Genomic DNA, 20,020 nt, shown 5'->3' on the forward strand with positions numbered 1-20,020 from the left:
TCTTCAGTTGAAACTTGACTGTGACCATGACCATGACCATGATCTTATGTGCGTGTGTGTTTATGTCTGTCCAGACCATGACATTTGTACCTCAGGCTCGTGTGGACCACTGTCTGAATGTACCAGTGGGAGAGGCTGTAGATGTATCAGTGGGTATGAAATGCCTACAACCTCACACTTGCCCTCAGCTGACTCATATGGCTGTGTAGGTAAGCAGACCACAACCATTTCAAAGTGCTCCATGCATACAATTCATTATACCAATGGTACTCAAATACTTTCATGTCAAGGATCAATTATGTTTTTGGCCTTGGATCCCCCATCGGAAATAATTTTTCCAAGGAAGGACCGCCATACTAGAATGGCCAGGGACCAAAACGACGTCACTCTGACTAAGACAAGTCATAAACAAATCAGATACGGCATGTAACTACGACCGCTATGCCCATATATGGTCATTGTTCTGGACCACTGATCCAACCAAAATGCCCAAATGGGCATATACTAATGACATCAGGGGTCTCCATATATGGGCATAGAAAGGACACAGACAGGTAGGTACAACAGGTACTCTGACAAAGCCCCCGACAAGTTACAACTATGACTCGGACATATTGGCGGTGTGACGTAGGTGTAAGGGCTGAACTTATATGTTCGGGCTGCATAGTGGTAATGTTAAGTATAGGGTTAAAGTGGCTATATAGATTTTGATGCTATATTAAGTCATTTTGATTGGAACCCCCTCAATGGCCCCTGGGGGTTCACTAACACCACTTTGACAACCCTTATGACTGTGGCATCTCCCTGCAGACATGGATGAGTGTTTGAGAGACTCTTCCATCTGTGGTCCCAATTCTGATTGTTCCAACACGATTGGAGAATACAACTGTTCCTGTCAGGATGGGCACAAGGCAGAGGATCCAGCTTTACCACCTGGAAATGCAAACCAATGCATTGGTAATGTTGAAAATCCACAAATTATCAAACCTAACGCCTTCTAAAATCATGATAAAACACAGGCATTCCACGTATTGAGATAAAACAGCCATATTGCATTGCTAACACAATTTGAATAATGCTACAGTGACATGGCTGTAAACACTATCTCTCTTTTCAGACGTTAACGAATGTGATGAGTTCTCCTGTGGTGATGGAGGGACATGTAATAACTTCCCAGGAGGTTACGACTGCAAGTGCTTCAAAGGCTACCACATTGTGAATGCCTGGTGCCAAGGTCTGTAAACATAAGCTTTCATCCATGCTTAACTTTTTCTCTGCCATCTACGTTTATAATCGTAGCTAAAGGTGCTAACTACGTACATGTTTGTAGACAACCGTATACTCCATACAGTATATGAAAGCGGCGACCGTCAATTTACCTTTTAGCATTGTTTCGGTTACTATGAAGAGCCTCCGTCCCCACCAGCTATGGGATTTTTAAATCCAGCTCCCCTAGAACCCCTTCAAGAAACCCAGTGAGTCCCTGAACCCAACTCTGAGAACCACTGAGCTAGGGTTATCACGTCACTTCTAAAGCAAATTGACATTCACATGTTTTAGTGGGTAATTGATATAGTAGGCCTAGTGGCCTACTATTTTGAAAGGCACTATAGATTCTGCACCAGAATTTGTTTCTTAACATCACATTTGTGTCATGTATTATAGTACACAATTTAAGAAGTGCAATGATACTAAAAATATCCCCATCCTCAGATATTGATGAATGTTTCAACTCCACCATCTGTGGTCCTAGTTCTATCTGCAACAACACAGGTGGAGCGTACACCTGTGCTTGTCAACAGGGGCACAGACCGACTGACCCAAATGTGGGAATCAGCGAGAGCAACACGTGTGAAGGTATTTGCAATTGCAAGAAGTCTGTTCTAAGACCAGGAAGGAACAACATATATATCACCGCATCTCCCTTTCTGGCTGAGTTCTATAGTGGCTTGACAGAGAGCCACCTGTTTTCATGTAGAACCACACAAATTTACATTTATTAGACATTTATTTGCCAAATGGGCCATTCGCCCATTTGCCTCTGGGGGGCACAACCTTCTCTTTTGTGTTAAACAGGAACTCTGGTTTGGCTCCTCTCTTTTTTCAGTCCAACTTCCTTTTGGGTGCTTCTGTGTTTATTCTTACTGAAAACGACATAGGCTACATGTTTATGGCAGTAGCGCTGAGATACGTCACAATCTGTCTTGAAAGATTATAGGGACCCTGAAATATTTGATATATTATTATTTGTAATTAATTATCTAAATGCCATAATTGTACCCTATGAGAAGGTTTATCCGGCTAGCACAGGGGTACCCGAGAAGGTTTATCCGGCTAGCACAGAGGTAAAGTGTCTGATTTGGGTTTGATTCGTGCATGGCTGGGGACCCTCTGGAATACCTTCAAAGCTCAGAGGTCCCCTGATCCCACTTTGAAAACCACTGCTACATATACAAAGAGATTAACCTCAAAGTTTACATTGAAAGGCATTTCACTTTAATATTAACAAGAAACAATAGGCACTGAAATAATGCCATGTGGATATCCTGGCCTGGGGGGACCCAGGTCAATATATTTAATAGTTTTTAAGTGTTTAAATGTACAATATCAGCCATGTATCCTTTAGAAAAGCTAAACAAGTGTTTGACATTTGTTTAATTTATTTACAGATGTTGATGAGTGTGCGACTCATGCTGCAATCTGTGGTCCTGATGCAAACTGCACCAACACTGTCGGGGCTCACATCTGCAACTGCATTCCTGGTTTCCGGCTGAACGATGCAAACCAAATAGCAAGCTTTGCAAACCCATGCCAAGGTGTGTGTGTGTGTGTGTGATGATGTGTTCACGATTTTGTAGCTTCCACAAGACTGAGTAAAGCCCAGAGTATTGGCATGTTCTCTCCTCCACAGATATCGATGAGTGCAGTGAGACACCAGTGACAAACCTATGTGGACCAAACACTGTGTGCCACAATCACCCTGGAGCTTTCCACTGTGCCTGTACTGATGGATTCTTCCCTTCAACTGGGATTCAGTGGATAATGGGGGTCTCTGTTTGTGAAAGTGAGCACACTCAGCACAAAGCGGTGGTTCTCAAACCTTTTTAAATTCAAAGACCCCATATCACCCATTAAGTGTCCAGGCATTAAGGGTCCATTTGGTTCCATTAGTAACAGACCTCTAAGGATCCATTTATTAGAACCCCCTCAAGGAACGCTGAGGGTCTGGACCCCATGTCGAGAACCACTGAGTTAAAGAATAACAGAATAACCAATTTCAGTGGTACACTTGTGTATAGTACAGTATATGGGTTTCAGCACAGTGCTTTGTTAGGAGGTGTTAGGTGCTGATTCTGTAGTTAATTGTGCCTCTCATTTTGAACCTTAATTCTGTTGAAAATCAACAGGTCTTACAGACATGCTAGATGACATCACACCTGTGGAGGTGAGTAGTATCTTCTGTAGGATATTCTAGAGCTATTCTCATCTCACAAGCTGGCAGTTAACTCCATTATCATTCTAAACCTCCATGGTACATGGTGTCATTCATCAGATCATCACCAAGCTTGATCAATAATGTGCTGTATTACTTTGACAGATTTCCTTTCAGCAAATGTGTTGCGATAATCACTTACCCACAGCTGATACGAGCTCACAATGCATTATGACTGCTTCACTGAATATTAGCCAGCTATTATGACATGCCCATTTCATACTGTGGGCTGTATTTTGTGTGTCTTAAGTACCAGGTCTTATTCCCTAACTTGAGTAAACTAAAGACCTGGAGGTGTGATCAATGCTCTTTGGCCACTCAGAATAGCCAAATGGCATTGATCACGCCTCCAGGTCTTTAGTTTACTCAAGTTAGGGAATAAGACCTGGTACTTAAGACACGCAAAATACAGTGGACTGTGTCTCTCTAGTCTATGACAATCCTCTCCCAAACAAGTACTTCTCTTAGATAAGTTTTTTCTGCTAACTGCAGGGACAGACAAAAGAGAGAGCTTTCCTTGACCACATGGACAAACAGCTGAAGGACAATCCTAATGTGATCCTGCCAGAGTCGGTCAGTAGAAAGTACAAAATACTAATTTAACATGTCCATCTCAGGAAAACACATTAATGACCTCCTTAGTGTACTATCTATCCCTTACCTGTTCATGCTTGTTTGCGAGGGTTTTAGCAATGTGAGCATAATTAGGTGTTAATAACGTTCTTCTTTCCCTCTTTGCAGACAGTGAAGACCATCTTCTCTGCATCTATGGCTATGGTAGGCGGCAGTTGACCTGTAGTAAGTCTCATGGTCGGGGGGGTAGGACCAAGTCTCATGGGATTTGGTATTTGTTTATAAACATTTTGGTATTTGTTTATAAACATTTGTGATTTGTTTATAAACATTTGTGATTTGTTTATAAACATTTGTGATTTGTTTATAAACATTTTGGGATTTGTTTATAAACATTTGGGATTTGTTTACAAACATTTGGGATTTGTTTATAAACATTTGGGATTTGTAAGTCTCATGGGGGGGGTAGGACCACTTCCAGTTGACCTGTAGTAAGTCTCATGGTCGGGGGGGTAGGACCAAGTCTCATGGGATTTGGGATTTGTTTATAAACATTTTGGTATTTGTTTATGAACATTTGTGATTTGTTTATAAACATTTGTGATTTGTTTATAAACATTTTGGGATTTGTTTATAAACATTTGGGATTTGTAAGTCTCATGGGGGGGGGGGGGGTAGGACCACTCAGGGCCGGTTCTAGGCATAGGAGAACTAGGCGGTCGCCTAGGGCCTCAACCACTGAGGGGGCCTCGTCACAGGGAGAAGATTTTTTTTTTCATGTATCCCTTACATGGGCTACTGGCCACATGTGGCCCCCACCTAGCTTCTTAATTTTGATCTCAAAGTGCACCAGATTGAAGCATTTTCATGGCAAATTTACAATTTTTATCCGGTGTGGCAAAGCAGGAGGGGGGGGGCCTCTGTATAATATGTTGCCTAGGGCCTCAAAAGGCCTAGAACTGGTACTGGAGGCCTATAGGCCTACTCGCTAACATACACAGTACAGTACATGTGCAGCCATGTACTGTAGCATTTAGAGAGACTACATAGAGATGTCTCTATAGAGAGTCACATGGTTGTTCCTTCAATCAGTTGAACACTACATACTTAATCGACCGGAGTTGCTCTGAGATCTCCTTTGGTCCCTCTACCTACAAGCTTGCAGATCTACTGAGTATTCACCTATGTTAGCCAAATGTGTGCCCATTATGAGTCATACATGCCCATAATTGGGACACATCTAGTTCATGTTATTTAGTTAACAGCAATAACTGAAATTCCCCCAGGGACTAACCGGTCTAAGTCCACTGTCAAGGTCACAAAAGGTGGTGAAGACAAAAGAAGAACATGGGGAGATGGGCAGTGTTATCCTGAGCATTTCAGAGCGGTTGGCGTCTGCCCTGGTGGATCCTACTGCCAACAGCACCAACAAAACCATGGAGTCTTCAAGCGTGGGTAAATTAAATGGCTGGGTTTCCCGAACGCATTTAGTGTAAGACTTGTAGTGCCGCCCATGCTCAGATGCCCTCTAGGCCGCACACAGAAGCCTGTGATCATAGACATTCCATGCATAGATGTGTCACACATTCCGAAATTGAATTTAATAATATTTGGACAGCTGACAGTAGGTTCTCTTTACTCTTAAAAAAATAAATATATATATATATATATATATATATATATATATATATATATATATATATATATATTTTAGAGTAAAGAGAGCCTACTGTCAGCAGTCCAAATATTATTAAACTAAATGTGCTGTGATGAGATATGGCAAGTATTATCTAATATTGTACAGACGAGTTAGAACATTTTGCATAAGTAAGTAATATATTAGATATTGTACTTTACGTGGTAGGTGCATGAGAGAAAATAGCAAGAACAAGAAGTCCTGAGAAACAACACTTACAATATTACAGTGTAATGTTACAGTCAGGGAAGCCGTTTGTGTGTCTGATGTTATGGTTCTGGATTTGTTACTGCATGGAGATCCACAATCGGTGTTTCCTTATAACAGATTTGAATCTACAAACAATTGGTCCAGACAGCAGCGATGACGACATTCCTCCTCTGTTAGTCAAAGGACACATGATGGAGATCAACCTGCAGGCTCTGGCCAGAGAAAACAATGGTGAGAACAGAGTTGAATGACATGAACACTAGTATCCCTATTCTGTGTCTCAACAACTACAAATAGTGAGCTTGTAGGGAAAACATGGAAGGGGCCAACTATTCTACACATGGGGGACTCCGGTGTGATTAATATGAAGATGATAGATGATTGAATGCAAAATTGTCTACTGTATGTTCATTGACCAAGCGGATCAACAGGTTCTGCTGCAGCCGCCTTCATGACTCTTAATGGGATCGAAAGTCTCCTGAGTGATCACTACTTTAAGAGCAAGAACAAGACGGAGATATACTCAGACGTCATCACAGCCACCCTGCCCAAAACCAACCATACCCAGCTCCCCGAGCCGGTCAACTTCACCATCCAACACAAGAAGGTGCTCAAAGTCCAAATATGTATTTATTCATAAAGGACAATACTGATTGTATGATCATTTTCTGATGATTCTATACTATAGTGATTCCTGTTTCTTGTGCTTCATTGCTTCAGAGAGTGCCGGAGTCGGGTTTAGTAACCTGTGTCTACTGGGACGACAGAGCAGAGAAGAAAGGAGTGGAGGAGGACGGCAGGGAAGAAGATGATTTCAATGAGATGGGTTGGTCTGTAGATGGGTGTTGGGTCACGTATTCTGATGAAAACTACACAGTGTGCAGCTGCTCTCACCTCTCAACCTTCGCCCTCATCCTGCAGATTGGAGAAGAGGTACTGGTAGTCTGTGTGTGTCTCAGAGGGAACAAGTACACGTGCAGTAGTGCTGCAACTATATTGATTATTTTCTCAGCAATTATTTTGTCAATTACATTTTTGATTAATCAAATTATCATAGAAGCTTCTTATATATTCTTTACATTCTTCATATGTAAATTAATCGATGAATCACTTAAGCCCAATTTTATATTCCGTCACATAATGGCATCGTGCAAAAATAAGGAAAACAACATGCCCAACTGTTGCACCAATATGCTGTGAGTGAAACATGTTTGCCTTGTGTGCATTTTTCCAGCCTCCACCGGAGGATCCCTTCCTAGAGTGGCTGAACCGAGTGTGTGTTACTATTGGTCTGTTCTTCTTTGCTCTGGCCGTTTTCACCTTCCTGCTGTGCAGCTGGAACCCCAAGATCAACAACACTGCTCGTCTTCATCTCTGCCTCAGCCTCGGCTTGTCTCACCTGCTGCTGCTGTGGAACGACAGATATGTTGAATATGAGGTATGCCATCGTCTGCCTTTCCTAGATGTGATGGGTAAAATAAAAAAGTGCATTGCTGACAATTACTTTCTTCATCGATTAGTAGTCTTTTGTCTGCTTTAGGCATTCTTGTAGCTCTTCTGGTTGTCTGTTCTTGTTTCTTTGCCCCGTTACTTTACACAATTGTGCATCACACTGCACAATATTATTAAGATGATCTTGCCTGGTAGAACAAGTAAGACGCGCAAACGCGGGAAGCGAACGCAGCTCGTACATTTTGGGTTTTTTTTAAGATTTTTTTTAAAGTTACGTTTTTTTTTAAGTTACTCACTGCATTCGCAATCACTGTGTTCACAACAATGAACCAACATGCATTTATTCCATCTCTGATGTCCAACGCACCCATACAAGTTTTTTTTCGTGGTCACACGATGTCAAAGCTCGACTGGGCACCGTGGCATCACGTTCTGAATGTGACAGGGCAACCACAGATGATCACAATGTTTGTGATTAGATTACACCAAGCATGTTTCTCTCTGCTCCTCACTTCACTCTTGTAGACTTCACTTCTCTATCTCACAACTCGCAGCAGCTGAGAGAGTTCACGACTGTCCCATATATCAAATATGTTTATCGGGTGGCCCTGATGCGTCAGTAAGATCAAGTGGTTTCAGATTGGATCTGTGAACCCTTGACACTACAGAATCATGTGGGCAGATACAGTAATCCTTTCCAATCAGTCCATCCTCAAGCTGGGAATTCACACCCCGATTGTCGGGGACGAAGGGCTGGAGGGGGCAGAGGAGCAGACCATGGCAGGCCTGAGGGTAGCACTAAATATATTTTATTATTTGTTTTCAAAGCCCATCATGGGCTGGCAGTAGTGGCACCACCGTACATTTCTTGACTCGACCAGAGAAAAGGCCATGGGTCACCATGAAGATGTACAGCATGTTATATGTGCTGTCTGAGATGGCTGTGTGCCATCAAAAATGTAGAATGAAAGCTGGTGTGCCATGGGATCTTTTGGCTGTGAAAACTGTGCCCTGGCAGAACAAAGGTTGGGAAACAAACACTGACATAGACTACACCACCGGACAAATGTCCTGCAGCCAAAAGTCCCTTGTAATGACATTCACTCACATGTGGTTTGAGTTTCTGTAACTGCAATACATAATGTCTTATAGAGTCATAATGTTAACTTATATCTCCACAGCTGACCTGCACCGTTTTTGCTGGGGTGCTCCATTTCCTGGTTGTGTCCAGTTTTATGTGGATGCTCCTGGAGGCTCTACAGCTCTACCTGCTGGTGTGGAGGCTCTCCAAGGTGCAGGTCATCCAGAGAGATGGACTCCCCCGGCCATACCTCTACCTGATTGGCTACGGTGTTCCATTTGTGATTGTGGGCGTTTCTGCTTTGGTGTATTCTGATGGCTATGGGGATACTTCAGCAGGGGCGTGAGTAGCACAAAGACTGATATAGGCTACATAGTTATAAACCATATTTGTCTGATTAATTCACATGTAGCACCGACAATTTTGTTTTGTTTCATTATGCTGCAGGTGCTGGCTGTCAACAAATCGTAACTTCAACTGGGCTTTAACAGGACCAGTGATTACTGTCCTTGTAGTGAGTGTCAACATGACAAAAAAAATACATACATAAATAAATAAATAAATAATAAAAGAAGAAAAAACTAACAAGCATAAGCTGAATTGTGTTGATTTTTCTATTGAATCAATGCAATATGACAAAAATGAGTAGATTCATTTAGAAAATATTCTGCTTTGCATTCAAATGCAACAATAACATAACTTTGAAGGAAAATAACTGTAGGCTAAAATAATATTTTTTGTGTGTTGGTCGCATAGTTTCAAGTTTCAAGTTTCTGTGAGTTGATTGAACCAAGCTATACTGAAATTCTCACATCGATGACATAACTGTGCAACCATGTTTTAGCCAACTATGACTTATTCAGTAGTTTTAATTACTTTGGAAATAATATAAACAAACACAATCTCAAAATAAACCCATTAATGGGAAAATGGAGTCACTTAATTATTTTGTCAACCAAAATTCTATATATATTTGTTGTTTTTTTGCTTCAGCTTAATTGGATCTTGTTCTGTGCTACTCTCTGGAGTCTCAGACCTACCTTGGCCAACATGAAGAGTGATGTTTCTCACACAGACACCAGGTGTGTGCGTGTGCACTGTGCATGCATGTGCGTACATACAGTATGTATGTGCGTGTGTGTGTGTGTGTGTGTGTGTGTGTGTGTGTGTGTGTGTGTGTGTCCATACCTATGACTCTAACCCCATGTTAGAGTGGAGATATTAATGGATATTAATGAGTCAAAGTTTGTCACCAATTTTACCTTTCTAATCTAAAATGTAACTACTAATATTTTATCATGATAAGATAAAAGTTTGTTTTGTTCAAAAATGTATTTTTAAAAAGAAACTTGCAACTTTGCAGGTTGATTGTGTTCAAGATTGTGGCCCAGTTTGTCATTCTGGGTTGTACCTGGATACTGGGCCTGTACCAGTCCAACATCTTCTTTCAGGTTCTCTTTATTCTTCTCAACTCCCAGCAGGGCACCTGCCTCTTCATTGTTCACTGTCTGCTCAACAAGGAGGTAAATAGTTCAGTCATTCTGATTAATTTCGTAGGGTAAAGGAGTATGACATACTTCTCACTGCGTGAAAAGCTGTTAAAATTGGGTGCTGGTTGCAGCTTCAGAACAGCCAATAATTAAGTGACTATACTGAAATTACTATTGCTACTGTCATTGACTATTAATGAAAACAATAAGCTCAATGCTGTTACCATGGTTTCCATCTGTGTTGCTAGGCTGCAATGTTAACAGCAAAACAGAAGTCAAAACACATTTGTTACCATATTTACAAGCCTACAGTTTGTAACCTTTTTCTTTTCTTTATGCCAGGTGCGAGAGGAGTACATAAAATGGCTGACACCAACTAAACCAACCTCTCAAGGATCTGTGGTGAGTCCCTTTGGACACAGTATGAACCTCTGTTTCAATGGATACAATGTAGTTATTATTTAGTCACAAGCTCTTAATAATTTTCATTGGTTAAACATTAGAAAACACACAGACGCTCTTAACCACCTTCAACCAGGCGTCACTGTTTTGGCCTTGGTCATTAGGCCTATAGGCAATCATTTGTGTTTTTGCACATTACAGCATGTTCAGGCTTCGGTATGTGAAGGGTAAATCAATCAATAATACTGTAAACTGCACACATTGGCTTGCATTTGGTTATTGTCCACTCGACACCATTACACACCTGTCAGTCCTGGAAGGTGGTCCCCTCTTTTGGAGGCTAGAGGATTAGCCAACCATCTGATTAGCTGAACTCAAAGCCACGGTTATGCCCCCCAGGCCCCAACACACCATGCATGAGCATGGTTATTATTAAAACCGGGGGGAGGGGTCATTGAACCAGCCTACCTTATTAATATTCATGTTTCCACAGAGAGATGTGCCATCTATCTCTGAGGACCTGGACAACTCTGAAGAGCAGAAAGGCCAGAGAAAAGATGATGGATAAGTTAAAGAAATACTGTACTGTAGATCCACAAGTACTTGGTTTGGACGCATTACATTTAGAAGATAATGGAATATAGAATGTATTTGAAAATGAACGTACCTTTTTTTTAACATCTGTTCATCGTCCTCTTTTAATTGTTTAAACATTAATATTTATTTAAGTAAGTAAGTAAGGAATTTTATCATTGATGTTTAGACCTAGTATCATAGTTGCAATTTACATTTGCTTAATAATTTGTATTTAATAATAGCTATATTGTTTAAATTAAGTTAGTTAGTTCCTGATAGCTTTTTCTTATGGAATTCAAAAATAAAGAAAATTCACAATTAAAATGAAGTAGGCCTAGTTGTATGATACACATAAATACATGTTATTTATATAGCATTATATCAAACATGTATTCGACATTGACCATAAGTGAAACAAATTGATAATTTATGCATATACCAGGCACAATCTGTTGCCATGCAACAAATTCACCACACAGTGGCAGTATTTACTCACATGTATGAACTCCAATTGAATTATTTTAGTAATCTTCCAGGAATTGTGCTATTTTAAATACCAGCACAATTAAACATGATTCATTTTCTAATGTTTACAAAGGTGTCATTTTATGGAACTAGAACCATGCCAACAATGCAGCACAGCTAGCATTAAAACAAAGACAAATTAGTATGCACAGTCATTGTCCAAAAATGCATTCCCAAAGCCCCTAAAGCATGAACACACACACACACACACACAGACACACACACACACACGCGTGCACGATGGTCTCATAAGGTGGAATGCCAATTAATTTCACTTTGCAGTGGATGGCATCTCCCATATGAGCTAGGACATAGCCTTGTTTGCACCATATCTCGTTAAAACACAGTATGATCAACTGAAACCAGACCCAGTGTTGCTTGTTGATGATGTATCGTCATTATTATTATAATATTACTGTAGCTTTCATCATCCTAGACCTAACTCGTGCTGTTTATGGCTTTGCTGATAACTGTGCTGTGGAGAGATAAGCAGGTGCAGCTATACTAACAAAAGTTCATATTGTTGCTGATGTGCAGAAACCTAGCTCATATCTGCATATTTCAATTTTTTTGTTGAAATATTTGTAAATGAATGCCATACCTTGTCTACACACTAAACGATGGAACAGTTGTGAGCTTATTGATCTGCTATTTTAAAATGTTCTTTAACGTGAAAGTGGTTAAGTCTGTCTGTGGATAAATATTGAACCAAGGGAATGTATTAACAAGATCTGGTAACTAGGTTGGCTCTATTGGAACAAAGTCTCTTTTTTCCATTTCCTGTCTGTTTTGAATTGATCATCATGGAGTGGGTTGGATGAATAATTAGTTGGACTCCCAGCCAGGAGAAAGCGAGTTAGGTGGAAAGCTTGGAAAATATAGATGTTCCTTTAACCTCTTAAAACCTCTATAGCCTACTTAATAAACTATACTGTAGTACTAAGTTGACGCCTATCCTATAGGCTGGCTCTGGCGCTGGTCCACTCTCTTCCCCCCTCTACAGAAAAACTAGCTGATAGTCGAAAATAGCCAGGCTCATGTGTCGCAATGTGGCGTGTTGTGAGCTTGTATAGAATTGAATAGGGATTCTAGGGTTCAAGTGGTTAACTATATGACATTCAGGGTTAAACCAATCTCTCAAAACACATTCGGAGCTCCGCAGTTGAATCTGTCTGCAACTCCATTTACAACGTGTAGATTTGTTGTTAGTAGGAATGTAATCAAAGATGCACCATGCATCACCATGATATCAGTTTAGGCAACATAACCCACTACAAGTGTCAAGAGACATCTACTCTATTTTCCTTCTTCATCATACTGATACAGTAACTACCCTAACCCTTTCTTTGAATGCGCGTTTTGTATTGTGTGAGAAAGGAAGAGATTTAAATGGCTGTTTAACTGGGCTGCTCAGATTAGCTGCAACATTGCACTCTGTCTGCTCGAGTGCTTATTGTGTCCCAGTTGAGTCCAGTGATGCCCACAACGTGGACCTGACTGCTTTGGCATGAGCCACCGAGGATACAGCCAACAGTCCCACACTGAACACTGTCTTCGCTTCAGCGTTATACTTCAGTGGGCTAGGGCTTGACTTAAGACTCACTGCTCCACATGGCAGTTTCTGTGATCTAACTACCGGTAACTGTAAAAAAAAAAAAGTGGTTTGGGTGTGTCTAGTACTGTAGTTCAGACAGTTGGTTTCCTGTCAATTTACGTCAGTGGCTCACTGGCCCATGTGTTGGGATTTTGTGACAACCACACATCATTATTGCAGTAGCCTACTTTGCACTTTGTATGTACATCTGTAATCCACGTTGATCACCATTCGCCCCACCAACTTCCAATTTGACATGAGCATTCCACGGTCGGACGCATGGTTGTCTAGAACTGCCAGAAAAGGCTGTGGTCAGGCTCTGCCAATGAGTCCATGTCCCAACACCTGTCCAATTTCCAAGCGCTGGCTGAGCCAATTGATTGCCATGGCATTGATGGCAACCCGTCCTCAGCCTAGCCAGCCTACACCTGTCATTTGCCATTCCACTGCCATTTGATGACAGTCTCCACAGACACTTACCACTGCACAAGGACTTTCCACAACCACCGATCGTTTCCATGTAGGCCGGTGCCGACAGGCACAGGTCTAGTGTCATTAAAGCAGACTATTCTGGCTATGAATACAGATGTGCCTTGAGATTTTCACTTGCCTTGTGCCTTGGGCACAAAAACTTTGAAAACCACTGCTTGGGCTGATCTGTCTAACACACTCACAATGTCGTAAGCAAGTGCAATGTATGTCCTCATGAGACAGAATGTCACTTCATTTCCTTTGCAGGGGATGAAGTGTTCCACACGAGAACAGATTGCATATCATCATAGCTCATTAAAACACAGTGATCAAGTGAAACCAGACTCACAGTTACTTGTTGAACCTTTGATCTATCATCATTATTGTACTATATTACAACAGACTGTTGCACTCTTTTCTTAAGCGTTATAATTCGTTGAACTTTAAGACAACAGAAAGCAACTGTGATTTAACTTAAAACAGTTTGCATGGGGGTGCCTGGTAGCTCAGCCATTATAGCACGAACCTTTAGGCTCCTAATGAGAGGACACGTGTTCAAATCGTAACCTTTATTTATACTCAGTAAAATACATCTTCAATGTAGCCGAGAAAGTCAACCCCTAGCTGTCCTGTCTCGCATGTCTCTCCTCTGTGCCTCTGTGTTCTATCCCGGGCTCCCCCTGAGTTGGTGTTGAAGTGTCCTTGAGCAAGACGCTGAACCCCAAAGTGGTCCTGATGAGCAGGTTGGCGGCTTGCATGGCTTCCTCTGCCATCGGTGTGAATGTAAAGCGCCTTGGATAAACGCGCTATATACAGTAAATGCATCTTTTACCATTTATGTTGTTTTATTATTTATACACAATACATCCCCCCTCCCAACTTTTCAACTCAGTATCTGCTCATTGCTTCAACAAGGACCCTATAGTAAAAACCTTCACTTCAGTAGCCTCGGAAACCCAGATGTTTTTACTTTAGTGACAGAGAACCAGAACTATTGAGAGGAAAATATTAATATAATTTCATAATTAGACTTCTGAAAACTTCTATGGCATAGCCTCTTTTAATTGCAGACACGTATTTCTCCAACCTCGCCCAGTGCCAAGACCCAACGATGCTTCTCTGTAAAAAATTTATTTTAATTAATTACTTCTTTTTTTTTCTGTTCTTTTTTCACCTTTTCAATGTAGCCGAGAAAGTCAACCCCTAGCTGTCCTGTCTCGCATGTCTCTCCTCTGTGCCTCTTCTCTGACCTTTCTCAGAATATAGCATACAATGCCAAAACATGTCTTTGCAGGTGTAAAAATCAATGCAATGGTGCAGCACACCTTTGTTTGTTTTGGCTCCCATACTGTAATAGCTCTTGTGAAGTTCTACACAAATGCTCCAGTGTCTCAACATTCCCTTGGGTGCCAAATACCAGCCAGGATACATGTTCACAATTAGTTTTATGTGATTTCACAAAAACAAGCTTTTGATTTGTGTGATGCAATAATGATCTAATTATTTTCTATGCACGTATAATCATTTGTTGGTTATTTTGCTATTATATTATTACTTAAGGACTGACATAAATGTTATACTACTGTTCCACCCCTGCTCAGCTGCAGTCATGAAATAAAGACTAAAATTCAATATTGCATTCAGAGTGGATGTAGGAAAAATTGCATATTCAATGGCATAGTTTCAAGACTCATGACTCATGAAAGGTTCAAAGATTCATGTTCGTCTTCAGGTTGATAAGGTCAGCAAAAATATCTTGTGCTGTTGAGAATGATGATAAAATAACCAAGGAGAAGAAGAGAGAAATACAAGGGGATAGCATGCTCAGGGTTAAAGTGTCTCTCGCTCTCACTTTGCTCCTTGCCTTATACCAGCACACTGGGTTTCCATGGAAACAAGTTGCAGCGCAAGTCGTGAGGCTGGTCGGTTGAAGGAGCCTGTTGGGTAAACAAGACTGCGATCTGAGCTTAATGCGTTGGGTATGCAGTGTGCACAGCACCAGTTTGTCTAAATATCTAAACATCAAGCCGAGGTCACCATGAGTCCATAGCATAATGTTATGTATATGAAGAACAAAAAAGGAAAGGGGAATGGCTGTTAGCTATGTTTATAAATGGGCAACATGAAAAAGCAAAATATGCCAAGACGTATTATATATCCAACAGCTGTGTCTCATGCATTCTTAAAAAGTTTGACTTTCATCATAAGATATAGATGCATCTCACCGATTTAGATTAGGAAGTCCTGAATATCTCACTTAAATTAACACTGAGGATGTTTTACTGTGCATTCCCCCAAATACATTTTGTATCTGATACGTTTTGGATATTAGAGTTTACAGAATTTATTTTAGCCCAATTTAAAATGTGAAAATGACAACAATGAATTGAGAACAAAGGGGGCAGAAACCCCATTGGTCTATAATGTGTAACCTCCAAGTCATATTGAATTATAACAAACGTATATTGAAACTGAATGCGAACCCATGCTATTACTGGTCACTACTGACTCACCTGCCATGAGGAGCCCCTACTGGGAGGTTCGTTCTACTCCTTCTGTACTTCACTCTCTGCCGACAGGTGCCCATAGGAATACATGCAAAGACCCTCTCCGACCGGCTTCTGCTCTCGCCCTCAAAGCAGCCTATATTATATAATATGACTATGAAAAACAACTTCAATAACATGCGTACACCTGGAAGCAACTCAGTAACAACCAGTTTGCTGGGACCCACACTACATTTAATAAAATGCGTTGCCGAAGGACTCCCTGATGGTGGGTTGGGGTTAAAACTGGGAGTATAGCAATAAATACGTGTGTGCGTGCGTGCCTTCGTGCATGTGCATCTTCTTGCATTCTGTGAGTGATGGGGTGAAATCAAGACAGCAGGGAGTGAGAACAAAGTGAGAGAGAAAGAGGGAAAGACGTGCTAATTGAGAACAATCGCAGCTCTAACTGGCTTGTACATACATATGCAGGGGAGCACAGTCTCCCTCCCACGCACACACACAAGCAAGTATGTACACTAAACACCTTCCTCTGCCTTTCATAGTCCCGGTGCTGCATTCACAGCTTGATTCACAACCTGTTGCAAAACTATCCACCTCCCACACAAGCAAAGACTTTCCCCCTTCTTTCTTGTGCGACATCCTCTGTTTATGTACACAACGTGAAGGATGCATTGTCGTGGTTGAAGGAGACAGGGCGAGGTGGGAGAACCATGTGGAAAGAGAGGAGTTCAAGTGAGCAAGGATGCTTGAATTATTGCAGTGCAGCTGGGCATGCAGGCTAAAGCTGGCAGCATACTTCAAAGGAAGTTGATTTTATTTTCCGGGCTAATGCCGAAATTGAACAAGTTCTCTGCGGAATAAATTGTTTTATATTCAATGAGGCTTCTCTTTGAGTGCTGGAACAGGGATTTCCCCACCGGACACCCACACTTTGTTTTCATCACCCTCTGATGTGTTTTGAGTCGTCTTTTAACATAATATCTCTGAGATTTTGCCATTGCTGGTGACAGATATTCTCATCCATGAGTGCATGCTATAATATCTCCCCATGTACCATCTGTTTGAGTTTGTAGTCCCTTGGAGAGGGATTATGTAGGTGTGGTCAGACAACCTTTATGCAAATGTTATGTTATGTAATGTTGCCAGTTGAAATAAAACATTTGTGTGTATCGAGGACTCACCTGCCAGTGAGGAGCCCCCACCGGGAGGTCGTAGAGCCTTCGTCCAACTCCTCCTGCCCCAACACTCCCTGCTGACAGGTGCCGCCCCAGACCATAGGCTTCCCTTCCCCGAACATGGGCCAATTGTGTTCGTATTGATAGACGCTCAACAAAGCCCTGGCTCTTTGAAGTTCTAAGAGACACACGCAGTTGTTAGCATTGATGTCATCTGCAGTGATGTTAGTTAGAAAAGGTGCAATGAAGATGCATGTCAGCTTGAGAACTTGAAACTGGCGACTGTGTTGCCATGGAATTCGCTGTGTGCACTTGCATCCTGATGATGCAACCTATAGGCTACTGATGCAATGAAAGTTGCTGAGCACATCCATACACTGGGGAGGATGAACCTTAATGATTTGAGAGTTTTCTCTAGTGCCATCAAATGGCTGGACAGATAGACAGATTGCAAGGTGCACCAGACTGATTTTGGCAGTGGCTATGAGGAAAGGTGGCCACTTGGGAAGCGGAAGGTTCCCAGTTCTATCCCGGGCTCCCCCTGAGTTGGTGTTGAAGTGTCCTTGAGCAAGACGCTGAACCCCAAATTGGTCCTGATGAGCAGGTTGGCGGCTTGCATGGCTTCCTCTGCCATCGGTGTGAATGTAAAGCGCCTTGGATAAACGCGCTATAAGTAAATGCATCTTTTACCATTTATGTTGTTTTATTATTTATACACAATACATCCCCCCTCCCAACTTTTCAACTCAGTATCTGATCATTGCTTTAACAAGGACCCTATAGTAAAAACCTTCACTTCAGTAGCCTCGGAAACCCAGATGTTTTTAGTTTAGTGACAGAGAACCAGAACTATTGAGAGGAAAATATTAATATAATTTCATAATTAGACTTCTGAAAACTTCTATGGCATAGCCTCTTTTAATTGCAGACACGTATTTCTCCTACCTCGCCCAGTGCCAAGACCCAACGATGCTTCTCGGTAACATTTTTATTTTAATTAATTACTTAATTTTTTTTCTGTTCTTTTTTCACCTTAACATCATCATTGATGTTCATTGTTTAGTCTTGCAATGCCATTGATCATGCGGTATTTGCATATAAATACCCCCCACAGAGGCACAAATTTACACAACTTCAAAATCTCTGGACAGTGCAATCTTTAATAAAAATTGACCTATGACCTTTAATCTTTAACCCTGATAAAAGTAACTAAAATGCATGTAATACTTATATTTGTGTGATAATTAGAATGTCTAGAACATGTATTATGTCTCTCTCTTTCTTTCTCTCTCTCTCTCTCTCTCTCTCTCTCTCTCTGTGATTAGAGAATCAACCATAATAATTATGCATTAATGCAGTATGCTGTGTACATGTTTGTGTGCTTATATTTTAGAAGGTTAATGACCACCATGCATGTTACAACCTTACCCCCATCCCCCATGTATTCAAGAATGTCTGATGAAATCCTCAGTTTTTTAGTTTTTTAGTTCAATGTTTGGAAAATGAAGGGAAAATGTATTTTGTCCCGGCTCATTACATCATGTCTCTTTATTCTTAATGGCATTTAATGTTTGTGTTGGCACCGTTTAATTGTTTTACATCACCATTACATCACCTAATCAACATGAGTTAGACTTTAATATAGCGCCCCTCACTTCACACAGGTGTGATTTTTAACTCTGAGAGTGTTCAAATGTAAAGTCTACTCTCAGAGTTAAATTATCTCTGAATTTTGCAGTGTACAAAAGCCAATGCCCCATTGCAGTTTAACAGTGTGCCATATCTCAAGGCGCACAGGTCTGTCTCCCACTCACCCCCCCCCCCCCCCCCATTCCCTTTCTGCCTTTTTCTCTCGGTAACGCTCTCTCTCTCTCTCTCTCTCTCTCTCTCTCTCTCTCTCTCGCTGTGTGCTGCTGCGAACCGTTGGCAGAGGCTAAAACAAATTATCCCTCTCCATTTGAAGCAGCGGACTGGAATTTGGCAATCGGAAGTAAGCGAAGGTAAGGTGATCAAAATTAAAGTATAATATCTTTAAAGGTACTTTAAATCGATGTAATTCTTGGTCTTGGTGTGAGGGAAAAAAATTGCGCGGCTGTGGCGTGATGTATGCAATTGACAGTAGCCTGCAATTGACGGGAGCATACAGGCATCTGCTCAGAGAGCACCTGCACTCTGGTGCAACAGTATCCCATACGGATGATTGTATGAGTTATTGTCAGTCTTGGTGTAATGCTTTTATGTTTTATAATAGAGCTGGTGTTATATGTTTGAGCAGACAGCTATAGCTACTGTTGCATATAGTCTATCAGGGTATACTTTAGGACGGTGCTGAAATTGATTCCGTTCGTATGGTTTCGACACTACAGCATGTTGTCCATGCATGTGTGGTGGTTTTGGAATGGCAAAGAAGCCTTTCTGCGTGCGTGTTTGGTCCTGTGGTGAGTGACACAATACAAGAGTGTGCGACAGATGTGCGAGATGGGATTTATAGGAGGGCGGAATCACGCAGGGGATAATGTGTGTGTGTGTGTGTGTGTGTGTGTGTGTGTGTGTGTGTGTGTGTGTGTGTTGTGTGTGTGTGTGTGTGCGTGTGTTTGTGTGCGTGTGTGTGTCGCACGTTCCAGACAGTTTTAGAGGGTGAGAGCCTCAGGTCTGTAACAAACTGGGGAATCACTGCTGGCTATGCTGTTGCACGACGGGCGTTTTATATCCGCCTCTCTCTCTCTCTCTCTCTCTCTCTCTCTCGCTCTCTCTCTATCACTCTCTCTCTCT

At 41.5% G+C, this 20,020-nt stretch overlaps 1 protein-coding gene across 1 annotated transcript; it reads left to right on the forward strand.

Moving 5' to 3' along the window:
* Window positions 1-77: 77 nt before the first annotated feature.
* Window positions 78-10,965, forward strand: LOC308323303 (adhesion G protein-coupled receptor E3-like; the record flags this gene model as incomplete). Its single annotated transcript, XM_080775024.1, has 18 exons — window positions 78-153; window positions 1,118-1,234; window positions 1,714-1,857; window positions 2,912-3,064; window positions 3,408-3,445; window positions 3,986-4,066; window positions 4,235-4,270; window positions 5,353-5,521; window positions 6,117-6,203; window positions 6,404-6,579; window positions 6,693-6,905; window positions 7,207-7,410; window positions 8,606-8,847; window positions 8,953-9,019; window positions 9,499-9,587; window positions 9,869-10,028; window positions 10,338-10,397; window positions 10,891-10,965. The coding sequence occupies 18 exons, from the start codon at window positions 78-80 to the stop codon at window positions 10,963-10,965; spliced, it is 2,187 nt and encodes a 728-aa protein (XP_080631150.1).
* Window positions 10,966-20,020: the final 9,055 nt, after the last annotated feature.

The sequence above is a fragment of the Protomyctophum bolini genome (genome assembly GCF_963924005.1).
Source record: "Protomyctophum bolini genome assembly, chromosome: 11".
Taxonomy (NCBI): domain Eukaryota; kingdom Metazoa; phylum Chordata; class Actinopteri; order Myctophiformes; family Myctophidae; genus Protomyctophum; species Protomyctophum bolini.